Genomic DNA, 13049 nt, shown 5'->3' with positions numbered 1-13049 from the left:
TGGAAGGAAACTGCTGAATACTTTAGTGACTCTCCCCACCCTTCTCCAAGAGGGTGCACAGCTGTGCAAGGGAGCACAGCTTAATGTTACTTTAGTCCTGTATTGCCACCAGCTAAGCACTAGCATTCACCTCTGCTTTCTTGTGTGGGGGAAATGATAGGTCACCTCACACTCCTACCATGCCTCCTTCTCTGTCATGATGGATTGCTACAATGACATGAAAAGAAAGACATGAGAGTAAGAAAGACATGAAAGAAAAAAACACTTTGGGACTGAGACTCAATGGAATGGGCATTTTTTTGCCTGCTGTATGCACCTCATGTATTTAGTACTCGTGGATCCCAGAAGAGGGAAACAGATCCTGTAGCTGGAATTACAAGGACTTGCAAAACAAATAGGTGATGGGGAGAGAAGCTGGGCCCTCTGCAAAAGCAGTTAACACCATCTTTCCAGGCACAATTTTTAGAACCTGTAAGACCAATTTTTGTTGCTATAGAATCTACCTAAATACACTAAGGAGAAGGAGCTAAAGCAGAATGTCTATCAAGAGATCAATGTATCTGTGTAACTACTATAGTGGGGGAGGATATGGCAGAGTTGCAAGTCCCTAAGAACTCTGTGCTATGAAATGAGTCTGACAAGTCAGTACATTGAAGTATTTTATTAAGTCAGGTAAGGAATCTTCACATTGTTACATACCGGCTGTATACATTTATAAGGGCATGTCAGCAAAGACAGTGAGTGTAGGTTGGCAAGTCCAAACCAAAAGCTAACACAGTAAAGGTCATGCAAAGTCTAGCAGTGAATCATGACAACAGCCGCTCTATCCTTATCTTCAAAATCTACATTTTACCCAAGAATAACCTGGTAAGTAACAGAGGCTATTTACTTAGATGCACATTTCACCTAGACTAAACCTCACCAACTTACTGCTTTGATTGGAAACAACCCTTATAGCAAAGGTTATTTTATAGAGACATCTATGCAAAATGCATGCCCTCTATTCAAGACTTGAAATTCCATTGCACATGGTGATACTCTAACAATAACAGTACAAGAGAAACACTGTGAAGACCGAAGGGACTGAGTAGTAAAACAATTCAGTGAGGCTGAAGATAATCTGGTGAATATAACATGGGGAGTGTGCCAAGAACCCCGAGAGCCTAGTGACATTCTCAGGTGGCAGCTCTGAACTGCCCCCATGGCAAAAGTGATTAGATGCGTAACGATGGCTAATGAGTCTTTGTTAATGTGATCTTGCACATTACCTACATAGTTCATAGCCACCACAGTGATGGTTGGGCAGGTACATAAAGATCCTTTTGCAAGCTTTGTTTTCCCAACACCAGTTATTTTCTACTCTCTACCCTCCCAAAAACCAAAAATGAATTCAAACTTCTAAGAACTACATTTAGGAAATAACATGCAAAGAAAAGGAGATAGTTAAATTCCTTTGTCACCAGTGAACATTTTAAATGTGTGCTTCTATTCCATAAACCAGAGATAACAAAATACCCACATTTTAAAAAAGGATGTTGGAAGTAATGATTTTACAGCAGTTGATTTTACCCACCAAATGCTCAATGACCACAAATGTTTTTTGCAACTAAAACTAAGGAGCTACAGGAAGTTGGGAATTCATGTTAGATACTAACGATCTTCAAGCTTTGAAGATGTCATCGCATGAAGAAAATTATGGGAAACACTGTTCCCGATAATTACGTACACCCTTAGTGTAACATATGGAGATCACTGTCTCCGATATAGACACTGTGGTAGGCAAAAACTACCTTGTTCTTTATACATTATGGAAGACACTGCTCCCGATAATGTGAGTTAAGTTTGTGACAAAGGTACTGGAAATTTTGCAAAATTGAATTTGAGTTACATCTTGAATAAATTGAGCTGTAAAATTTTGTAGATGTACTACCATAGCCTTTAAATGACATTTAACTTGGCCACAACTCACTGCACTTAGAAGAACTATCATTTTTTTTCTCCAACTCAATTAGGAATCTCTTACTTAAACCCAATCCTCTTCTAGCTCATCTTACATTGTTTGGCTTGTGGCTTTTCTCCTTCCTAAAGTCCGCAAGTGCTGACCGTAAGTGCAAAACTTCCAGTATCTGTGGGTCTCATTAGCAGATGCTGCTTTATTAAAAGAAAACGACAGTATAACTGTCATAATTATGGAAGGCACTGCTTCCGATAATTATCTTCTATAAAAAAAAATACTATTTATAGTGAACTCTGTCACTGATAAATAAACAATAAATATCTCAGTGCCAAAACGATAGGAAGCTCTCCTGAAGACTAACACTTTGGCCAAAGCGTGGCCGTGTGTTCTTTTCAAGTCTGACAAACTGAGTCTAAAACTTGTTCTTTTTCAGAAAATGTTGGAAAAAGAAAAACAAAACATAAACAAAGAACTAAAGACTACAGGGCGGATGCCAGGAGAGAAAACCTGAAGTCTTTGGCTTCTGGTCTCATCAAAATAACACCAAGGTTAACCAGTAAGGCCTTATTCCTGTAAACAGACAAATAGGTTCAGCATAAGGACCTATTTTCAGCCTTGCTGGCAAGAAAAGAAGTTCCATCTCTTCTGAAAGTAACTGTCTAATTTAGGGAAATGCAAACCAGCTAAAATCCTTAAGAGCATACAGCTCAGTGGAGAATCAGATGGAGATGGGGAAATCACACCCAACTACCATTTTGACTTTCCACGTGCACCATCTTCCTTCCACCTCAAAAGACACTAGTTAATGCCCTCAGGACATATAGCAATGTTCTTACAACTGGTTCTGACATTTTTCATGACCATGAAGCAAAGATAAAGTTATTACAAAGAACTCAAAATTCTAAAGATAATCTGAGAAGATATCACAAACATGGAAAGTATTATCTACTGTACTTGAAGTGTAGGTCCAACCCTGCACTAAAAGCTGCTGCCTAAAGACATTAGAAGGATTGAGTAGAACTTTAACATTAGATTTTAGAGCTCTAATGAAAATTTAGCACAACCAGCACAAGTCTAGAAACAGACTACCCTGCTCTTATTTAATTGTGAATGTTACATTTAAAACTCATTGTCAATATTCCAAATGTCACCAGAGAGGGCATTTGCAACTCCCTGAATAGTCCAAGTAGCCAGGGCCAACTGGTTTCTGAAGAGTGTTTCATTAAAAGCAGCAATATTTTTTTGACGAAGCTTCAAGTTCTCCACTAAAGCTGAGAGAGTGTGAGAGCCAGAGCCCCAGAAGATATGTCGGAAAGGAGACTCTCTTGGAGATACATAGGGTGACAGGAAGTGATACTCCACCTATAACAAGGATGAAACAGCTTAAACAGTGCCAAGACTTGTGACCATCTGCTTTCAAATGCTAAAACCTCTCAGAATCAGACTACTGAGAACTCAGTTACATTACCATCTTCTAAAGTCTGAGGCAAAATGTTAATCCCATTGTTAAAAAAACAAATTTAGGCCAGGCAGTGGGGTCGAACTTCTTTAATCCTAGCACTTGGGAGGCAGAGGCATGTGGATTTCTGAGTTCCAGGCCAGCCTGGTCTACAGAGTGAGTTCCAAGACAGCCAGGGCTTGGCAGAGAAACCCTATCTCAACCCACCCCAGCAAAAGCAAATTTAATTAAAAACTAATTATAGCCTGTCTTTAATACCAGCACTTGGGGCACAGGCAGGCAGATCTGTGAGCTCAGTGTAATCTACAGAGCACAGCTCTCTCCATCAGTTTTCCACAGCTTTCCGGGATCTGATTTAGGCACCTGAGATTTTATAGTTACTTTACCTGCTCAGTTTTCTTTTTGTTTTGGTGTGGTTGGTTAGAGACAAAAATCTCATTTTAAAGCCCAGGCTGATCTGGAATTTGCTATGTATGCCTCCAACAAAGATCTACTCGCCTCTGCCTCCAGTGCTGGGATTAAAGGTGCACTCCACTACACTCAGCCTAATAAGTCTTAAATTTCTCCCAAACTGACTAAGATAGTTAGCAGGGCTTCATTCATGCCCAAAACTCACTAAAGATTTTTTTCTAGGGCTGGAGAAATGGCTCAGCAGTTAAGAGCACTGACTGCTCTTCCAGAGTTCAATTCCCAGCAACCACATGTAGTCACACAACCATCTGTAATAGGATCCAATGCCCTCTTCTGGTATTTCTGAAGACGGCTATAGTTTTAAATTTAAGAAAAAAAATTTCCTCTAAAAAAAATTGCTAGGGTTGGTCTGGATAGAGATTAAGAACACTTGCTGCTCTTGCAGAGGATCTGTGTTTAGATGCCAGAACCCACATGGCAGCTTAAAAATGCTTTAAATGAAGTTCCTTGGTGACCTCTTCAGGCTTTCTCCATACCAGGTACAAACAGGTACATGTAGGCAAAACATACATACACATAAGTATCTTAGGCACTCACTACTGAACACTCCATGCTATTACTAAATGGTCTTAAAAGTATAAAACAATTAACATAAAATTAATGTCTTTTCTATTTCCAGGTTAGATAGTACTCTTTGAGAGCATAATACAACCAAAATCTGTGTTCAAGTCTAAAGCAGCAAAGGATTGTAGGCACTTGGTGTTCCCCACTTTTTTTTATATATAAATAGAAGCATTGCTAACTAAAAGTTTACATACGTCAGTTCTTTCTTTCTTAAGAGCACACTTACTTTCATAATACGATCATTGATTTCCCTCATGACAAATCTGTTTGTTTTCTCAGCATTATGAAAATCAGTTGTTAGCCTAGAAGTAGCACGGAAGTAGTCTCCACGAGCAGAATACAGCCACTGTAGACTTAGACCCATATCCTGTCGAAGATGGACATTAAATTCTTCATTAGAAGTTACATTTTCTTTTAAGGTAGAGTGCAGGTATTGTCACATATTCGCTGCCCAGGGTTATTATCTGGCAGTCACTAAGGTGGCCCAGGCTGGCCAAAAAACTCAATTTGTAATCTAAAAAAGCCAGATGAGAAGAACTTACTAATGTGAACTAAAAACAAAAAACAAAAAACCACTAGACAAACGATAGACAGTAGGTAGCACAGTAGCTAGGCAAATGAAACTGCTCATTAGGTAAATTTGTTTGCCCACTACACCTGAAGAATGCATTACAATCACCAGAATCAGACAACTCCTTCAAGCTGTCCTGACCCTCACATTTGCCACAGGATACCCACCCCTAATAAAAATGTAACAGTGGGACAGTGGTGGAGCACGCCTTTAATCCCAGCGCTTGGGAGGCAGCCTGGTCTACAGACAGAGTGAGTTCCAGGACAGCCAGGGCTACACAGAGAAACCCTGTCTCAAAAAACAAACAAACAAACAAAACAAAACAAAAAACCCATAAAACCCAGTAGTTACCAGCTGTGCTTGTTCTTTCTATCCAAGCCAGGTCCAACCTACTCATGGACTACTTGGATTACAAAAGACAGAAGATACAGCTCTGCACTGGAAACACTGGAGTGTGCCCCACACTTGAAATCCCAGGTGCCTAACAACTTTTTCAAATAGATTGTGGGTTTTAAGTCAAATTCCCTCCTAGAAAAGACTTCATATGCTGATACTTCAGAAACAGAAACCTTTTGGGACATGAATTGGTCCTAATGAAAAACTGAGAGATTTCTCAACCGTGTGAAGCTGTGACCCCACTCTTGGGCAAATATTATTCATAATAGTCAACAGAGGGAAATGCGTTACACAGCAACTCACAAATGTAGAGAAAAATGCAATAGGTATACACAATTAGAAGATATCACTCAGCGACACATTCACTTGTAACATCTAAATTTCAGGCACAGTAAGACAAACACTATCAGACATGTTCAACCTCTTTTGAAAGGATGCCATGTCCTTAAATACCATATGTAGCTAAAACTGGCTTTAAACTCAGGATTCTCCTGCCTGCACATTCCAAGTACTAGGATTGCACATACACAACCACCATGCTCAACATATCCGATTTTTGACATTGGGAAATGGTGTTGCATCTACAAAGTTCATGCTTAAGATGACATAGTTGAACTTAAGAAAGTGTAGACACATGGGCTGGTGAGATGGCTCAACGAGTAAGAGAACTGACTGCTCTCCCAAAGGTCGTGAGTTCAAATCCCAGAAACCACATGGTGGTTCACAATCACCCTCTTCTGGTGAGTCTGAAGACAACTATAGTGTACTCATTGTAATAATAAATAAAATTTAAAAAAAAAAAAAAAAAAAGAAAGTGTAGACACAACAAGTTAAGGTTTATCATTGTGTAGGACTGCATTCATCATAGGAATCCTTGGCCAAGGCCACAGGTTGGATTCTCCTGCTACAAGATCTCACTCATGTGCCATACAAGAGGCTGATCTAGCCAAGAGTTGTAATACAATGTACACGAGACGGGGAAAAGTTGAGATGATGCTGGATCTGTGACAAACAACTGGAATTCCAAGATTTGAAGGCTGGGGCAGATTAGTGTTCCAAGTTCAAGGCCAGTCTGATTAACAATAAGTCTCTGCCTCGAAACATACGACAAACACACACAATTTCATACAAGTTGAGAGAAGAAATGACAGTTACCAGAAAGTAACAAGGAGGGTTAAAAAGTAGAGATCTAAATATAAGCTAAATAAAAGAAAACTTAGGTGCTTACCCTGATATCTGCTTTGAACTGGTTCAGATCCTTCATAAATGATAGTAGTTTGCTGTTATACATCTCATAGTCCAGGCTCAATTCAATGTCGTGGGTAAGTTTAATAATGAACTGACCAGCCACTTCTGCTGCTGTACGAACCATCTGGTTGAGCTGAGGAACTTTCTGAACCAATGACTCATAGGTATCCAATCTAGTGCCCAAATAAGGATATTCTTCATCCTAGAAGACAAAGAAAAGCTGTTATACTAGTGTGGGTTTAGGAGCCTGACCTTCTGGGTTTACCATCAAGGTAACAAGCACGGTGGGAAGAGCTTACTGCCAATTATCCTCAAACCTCCACATATACCAGGCCAAACATGTACCTACACACTATAGTTTTTAAAAAAAAGATCTATGTATGTAGTCGTTTGACCCACTGGCCCTCACACTTAGTTCTTCCTATGTATTAAACCAGCCACTTAGTTATCCTATGTGTTAACAGCATATCAAGTAATTCCAGCCGTGTAAGTCTCCAAATCCAGATGTTTCTTAATTCCTCTGACTTTCCAAATTGACTCAGTTATTTCCATCATGGCTCCTCAAGATCTCTTCTTTTTCATTTAACTCTGTTCTTCCTGGCTTTTCAGGCTTTCTCACGAGTTCTTAGAACAATGTGATCAATTTAATGTTCTGTCTCATAATCACTTTACACTTGTATCACTGCTGCTTAAGAGAATATTTCTGAATGGGTATCTAGAAGAGTATTGTTCAGCAGATCTTAAATGGAAATATATCCCTGTGCTACAAGAAATTATACCCTATTACTAAAATTACTGACATTTAAGCAAAAACTCACATGCTAATTAAGATGACATGGCTAGTCTGTTTTATAATAAGGATAATCTTTCAAAATCTTTTAAATACTGAAAATTTTGATTTCAAAGTTAATACAAGATCTTATAAAAATGATGTAGAGTTAAGTCTTACCTCACAAAAACAGAAAGAAACTGCTGGGATTCCAGAATATGCAAGGAAAGGAAATGCAGCATTGTCAAAGGAAAGTTTCTTACTGCAAAGGAAACAACCATCTTTACCAAGAATTCTAAAACGTGGTCCTGTCGTGCCAAACCCCTTCCCTGACAACCAGCCCTTCCAGGCAGAGCTAGGCAAACACAAGATAGGATTACACCTGTCTATTGCATTCTTCCTCTTTTCTCCACTTACACGTTGCTAATCCAATTGCTGTCTCGATATAGAGATTTTCCATCAACTGGATGCTTTACCTGTAAAATGAGAAATACGTAAGGCTAGTTTGTCTACAAATACTTAAAAGTTGTATACAAGCCAGGCGGTGGTGGCACACGCCTTTAATCCCAGCACTTGGGAGGCAGAAGCAGGTAGATTTCTGAGTTCGAGGCCAGCCTGGTCTACAGAGTGAGTTCCAGGACAGCCAGGGCTACACAGAGAAATTCTGTCTCAAAAAAAAGTGTACAGCCACACAGTCAGTCCCTTAGGAAGGGTGCTTGAGTTTGCACAGGCAGTGAGATTAGAATTCTCCCCAGCATTGATGCCAGTCTTTCTGCTTTCTCCCTTGTGAGAAATGCTACCTTCCTAACTGACATCTTACAGGCCCTGATATAAGCATATTTTTAAATCCTCTCTAACCTACACAAATGTGCCTGTCTCCTTTCTGCTCACTTATTTGTGGACTGCCAGAATAAGCAAGCCTACAACTAGTTTGAGACATAATGTGACCTATAGATTCCCATTGGAATGACCTATAGACTTCCCTTCTAGATTCCCTCCATCTTTAGCGACTCCAACACACTGAGGGACCAATATTTTCTAGTACGTATTTCCTCCTGTTATTCAAGTCCTTCTAAACCTTCCTGCAGCCAATCTCCCTGTAAGTTCAGGTCCCAGGGCAATAATACTAATGATGGATTCTGAGAATCTTTCATAGATTCTCACAGTTCAGTAGATGATCAATAAGTCAAGAACATGACTAATTTGCTATAGAATTTACTTTCAATTTTTATTATGGGTTACTGTTGAGTGTGCTTTATCTTTGACAAAAAAAAAAAAAAGGCATACAATTTTGTAACTAGGTATACTCACGTCTTGCATTATCTTTCCCATAAGTGTGTATAATAAGGGGCTGGCAGAAACTTTGAAGTTGCTAGTACCTGTAAAATAATTGTTTTTTTTAACACTTTTCCCTTTCTAGACAACAATATTCATAAACAATTCTATAATTAAAACTACCCGACGAAGACATGATGCCAATCCCAGCACTCAGGATGCAGAAGCAGGAAGGCTATTTTAACAAAATCTCAATAGTTAAATTTTACCAAAGACTCGGAAGCCAGATGTCAGGGTGAAAGCCTGCTACCTCAGAGAGGCAGAGAAAACACCCACCTGATCTTCCTCCATATCCAAGAGAGGTCAAAAAGAATTATCTCCTTCCCCACACTATCTCAAAAGCCCCTCAAACTGAATGTCCCTCCCTTCTATTACTTGTGCGCCTTAGTTCTGACTTCTTGTTGTTTTTTCCCTCTATGGCCACCCTCTGTCAACTGGTTGCTTGCCCTACCTCTTGACCTATAGCTGACTTCATTTAATCATATTTACAATACCCAAGCAGAGAGCCCTTGGATTAAAGGTGTATGACAGGGCTTAGCCAAACCACAACTACAAATAGGTTTTTCCAGTAAATAACAATCTTAAAACAAAACAAAAAAGGAACCCACACTACTTCCAAAAATTAAACGAAAGACCTGAAACCCAGGTGTAGTGGTGCATGCCTTTAATTCCAGCACTCTGGAGGCAGAAGGTCAATCTTTGTAGCCTGGTCTACAAAACAAGTTCCAGGACAATACAAAGCTACACAAAAGAAACCTGTCTCAAAAAAGATCTGTGATATGTAGCCTCACAACAATATCAATGTTGATATTTTCTAGGAATAAATTCTATAGTTTGGTGGATTAGACTCAGTTATGGCCAATGCACACTACAAAACGTAACAAGTGCTGCTTTAGAGTCTGCTGTTCCCTCGACAGTTGACCCGAATTTAAAAAACACAAGAACAAAAACAGATGCTTACCAAGGACAACTTTATCCAGATTAATATAAGTGAAAGCTTTTAAATGCAAAGATGAAAGGTACCCCTAGAAGAGAGGACACATTGTTAATATACTAACATCTAAAAGTATACATTATTAATAAGCATGAACCAATCACATAGAAAGCTAGTGTTTGTCAGAGGGATCCACTTTGTAATCTGGATTCCATTGAGACATACCACAAAAGGCAAAAATGGTGCAGAGATATAGGACAGTTTAACTTGGAGGACAATTACTAACACATCCTAGACACAGACTGTATAATACCTCCAGCCACTCAGTGGCACCAATAGCTCCAAAGTCTCCTGCAGTCCAGCTGGCAAAGATAATACTCCTGCTGGGTCTAAATCCATCTGGAAGACAAGAAATTGGCTTCAGTTTGGGAGCGGTTACAGCAGGTGGGTAACTAAATGTTCAGAAGCTCCTGAACTAACTCAACCCAAGTCACCTTTCCTTTTGAAGCCCTGGGTGAGACAGTACTGCAGGAGTAGAAACAAATGCGTAAAAATCATCTTTGTAGGACAGCACCTGTATATAACAGAGTACATGGCGGGGCGCCTTATTGTGGTTACTCCCTCACAACTTTATCTTCAGTTCCTCAATCTATGGACAGTTGCTATTACACTGTTATGATGTGTATCTTCTTTGAGAGCAGTCTGTTTAGAAGCATGTCATTTAAAATATGGACTATTTACCTTATTCTGAGGCAGAATCTATGCTGTCCAGGTTTGCTTTAAATTCACAAGCAATGCCCAGCTCCTCTCTGCCGCCCTGCTTTAGGCTCCAAAGTAGCTGGGACTACAAATGCCACTATGCTAGGCTATACCTAAGTTTTAAGAAATGTCTGGAGTACTTTATGACAACTCCTTTAAGCAGTACAGGTGCCACAGACTAACTGCCCTGATTATATTTTTCTATAACATATTTTGTATAAAAGCAACACTTTAGACCTCAATTAAAAGAATGTAAGGTACTGGGTTTACATTGTGTGTGCCAAGTAACATGAGAAAAGTCTTAGAAGTAGAATTATAATAGTTGTTAGGTCTTTGAACATTATCTTTCTATTCATGTTAAACTAAGAATACTGTTTAGCTTAATACCAATAAATACTAATGAATACAGTTTTTCAAAGAATCAGGATTGCTAGTTTGATAAAAAAAACTTCATGGATAAAAATCTCAAAGTCATGAGTTAGTGAAGATAGTTTGTTTTGTATTAAAAGAATCTACCATAAGAGAATATAACATAGCAGGCAGTGGTGGCTCACACCTTTAATCCCAGTATTTGAGAAGCAGAGGCAGACAGATCTAAGTGAGTTCCAGGAGAGCCAGGACTATCTTAAAACAAACAAACAAACAAACAAAAAAAAAAAAAAAAAGGAAGAGAGAATTTAAGATTTCTATGGCCGTACCATCCCAAATGTGCCTGACCTAGTCTGACCAGAATTTAAGACGATTACAGGTAAAACTGAACAAGACAGAATATAACTGACAGAATGACATGGAGCTCACAAATGTTTTTTTTCTACTGTACCTTTTGAAATCAAATCTGAAAATACTCGGGCAAGTTTCAACAGAAGGCCTGTTCCCACACCGGACTTCGCAACACCAGGGCCCCAAGCGTCTCTCTGGGCTCCTACTACAACATAACGGTCTAAAAAAGATAAAAGGTAACACACCATCATAGCGTTTGTTTTCTGAAACAAGGCCTCACTAAGTAGCAGACTGGCATACAACTCAGGATCTCCCACCTGGGCTTCCTAGCACTGGGATTATAGGTGTGTTACACACAAAGTCCAGCTTTTTTGTCCTATTAATAAATGTGACTGTTAGATGTGCCCTATACACTAATCTACTGTATGCCAGTTATGCTTGTTTAATACTATAGATAGAACTGGTATGTGATCCTGTAAGAAAACCACTTATCTAAGCAATAAAAAAATTATTCGCAAGCTGTTATCACATGGCCTTGTCATCATCTTCCAATATATTTAATTCTCATTAATTAACTTTATATGGGAAGACAGCTCAGTGGATAAAGGTGTTTGCTTCCAGACATTGCAAAATTTAGATCCAAGACCCATCTGGACAAAATTCCTATAATCTGTTCACTGACCTTCACATGTAAAATTTTAAATGATTACAGAAAGTTATTTAATGCTTAACTCTGGCCTCTCCATATACTTACATGGTCCTACCTATGTGTTATACACATATACATATGAAGTTCACATTAGGACAAACAAGATTTAGCAGTTCATGCCAAGCTAGCATCCTTCCTCCTTCCTGTACTAGATCTATGTACAGTAAGCAAAATAGTAAAACAAAAAAGTACAAAGCAGGGTCTTTACCTGGTTCCTCATAACCTTTAATAACTCCAAAGATGTTAAGTATTCTTGTTTCTTTCACTGTGTTTTTCACAGTGAGCATCACATTCTGATTCTGTGAAAGTTGCAGCTTACACGATGAATCTATGTTCCAATTAGAAGGACAGTTTCCTTCCATGTTTCTAGAAATAGAAAAAATAGGTATTAGCATTTTGAGCTAGTATTTTTTTCCCAGGTGGTAGGTAGCACAAGTTAGTGAGAATCACCTACTACCAACTGATGCTTCTCAGGTAAGAGCCACCCAGTGCTTCACAAAACCCTCACATAGAGATGTTCTTTATTTGGGATTATTCATTAATATATATTCTAGTTTTCCAACTAATTCAAAGAAACAAGAGCAGAGGGCTTAGAATAACTCCTGTTACATAATAAACAAATGCTTAAAAATGGGTTTAAATTATGTGACTTTTTTTGTTTGTTTTTCAAGACAGGGTTTTTCTGTGTAGCCATTGTTGCCCTGAACTCACTCTGTAGACCAGGCTAGCTTCAAGAGATCTAGCTTCCTCTGCCTCTCAAATGCTGGGATTAAAGTTCTAAATTAGATAAACTTATAACGAGGGAGATAGAAGATAAAATTTAATGACAGACTTTGAGAAAGACTCTCACAACCCTGGCTGGCTGGGAACTTGCAATTTGGCTGGCCTTGAGCTCAGTTATCCATTTGCTTAGGTTGTGACTAAAAGTTTGCACCACCATGCCCAGCTCAGTACTTGTACACGACAAAGGACAACCAGAATAATTATTACCATAAAGCAACTGGAAACTGTCACTAGAATAATTTTGTGCTGTCAAAAATCAAAATTTGGAACAGTGGTGGCGCACGCCTTTAATCCCAGCACTTGGCAGATTTCTGAGTTCGAGGGCAGCCTGGTCTACAGAGTGAGTTTCAGGGCAGCCAGGGCTACACAGAGAA

At 39.1% G+C, this 13049-nt stretch overlaps 1 protein-coding gene across 1 annotated transcript in view; it reads right to left on the bottom strand.

The window, feature by feature from the left end:
• Nucleotides 1–646: 646 nt before the first annotated feature.
• Tfrc (transferrin receptor) overlaps nt 647–13049 on the bottom strand; it is a 22762-nt gene continuing 10359 nt past the window's right edge. The window contains exons 10-19 of the mRNA XM_031363669.1: nt 12101–12258; nt 11284–11403; nt 10018–10103; nt 9732–9795; nt 8747–8814; nt 7853–7911; nt 7616–7697; nt 6647–6868; nt 4678–4818; nt 647–3319 (exon numbers count right to left, since the gene is read on the bottom strand). Of these exons, the coding sequence (XP_031219529.1) occupies nt 3077–3319; nt 4678–4818; nt 6647–6868; nt 7616–7697; nt 7853–7911; nt 8747–8814; nt 9732–9795; nt 10018–10103; nt 11284–11403; nt 12101–12258 (1243 nt within the window). The 3' untranslated portion in view covers nt 647–3076. The remainder of the gene's footprint in view (nt 3320–4677; nt 4819–6646; nt 6869–7615; nt 7698–7852; nt 7912–8746; nt 8815–9731; nt 9796–10017; nt 10104–11283; nt 11404–12100; nt 12259–13049) is intronic.

This window comes from Mastomys coucha, unplaced genomic scaffold (assembly GCF_008632895.1).
Source record: "Mastomys coucha isolate ucsf_1 unplaced genomic scaffold, UCSF_Mcou_1 pScaffold12, whole genome shotgun sequence".
Classification (NCBI taxonomy): Eukaryota; Metazoa; Chordata; class Mammalia; order Rodentia; family Muridae; genus Mastomys; species Mastomys coucha.
This window is presented reverse-complemented; position numbering and strand designations above follow the sequence as displayed.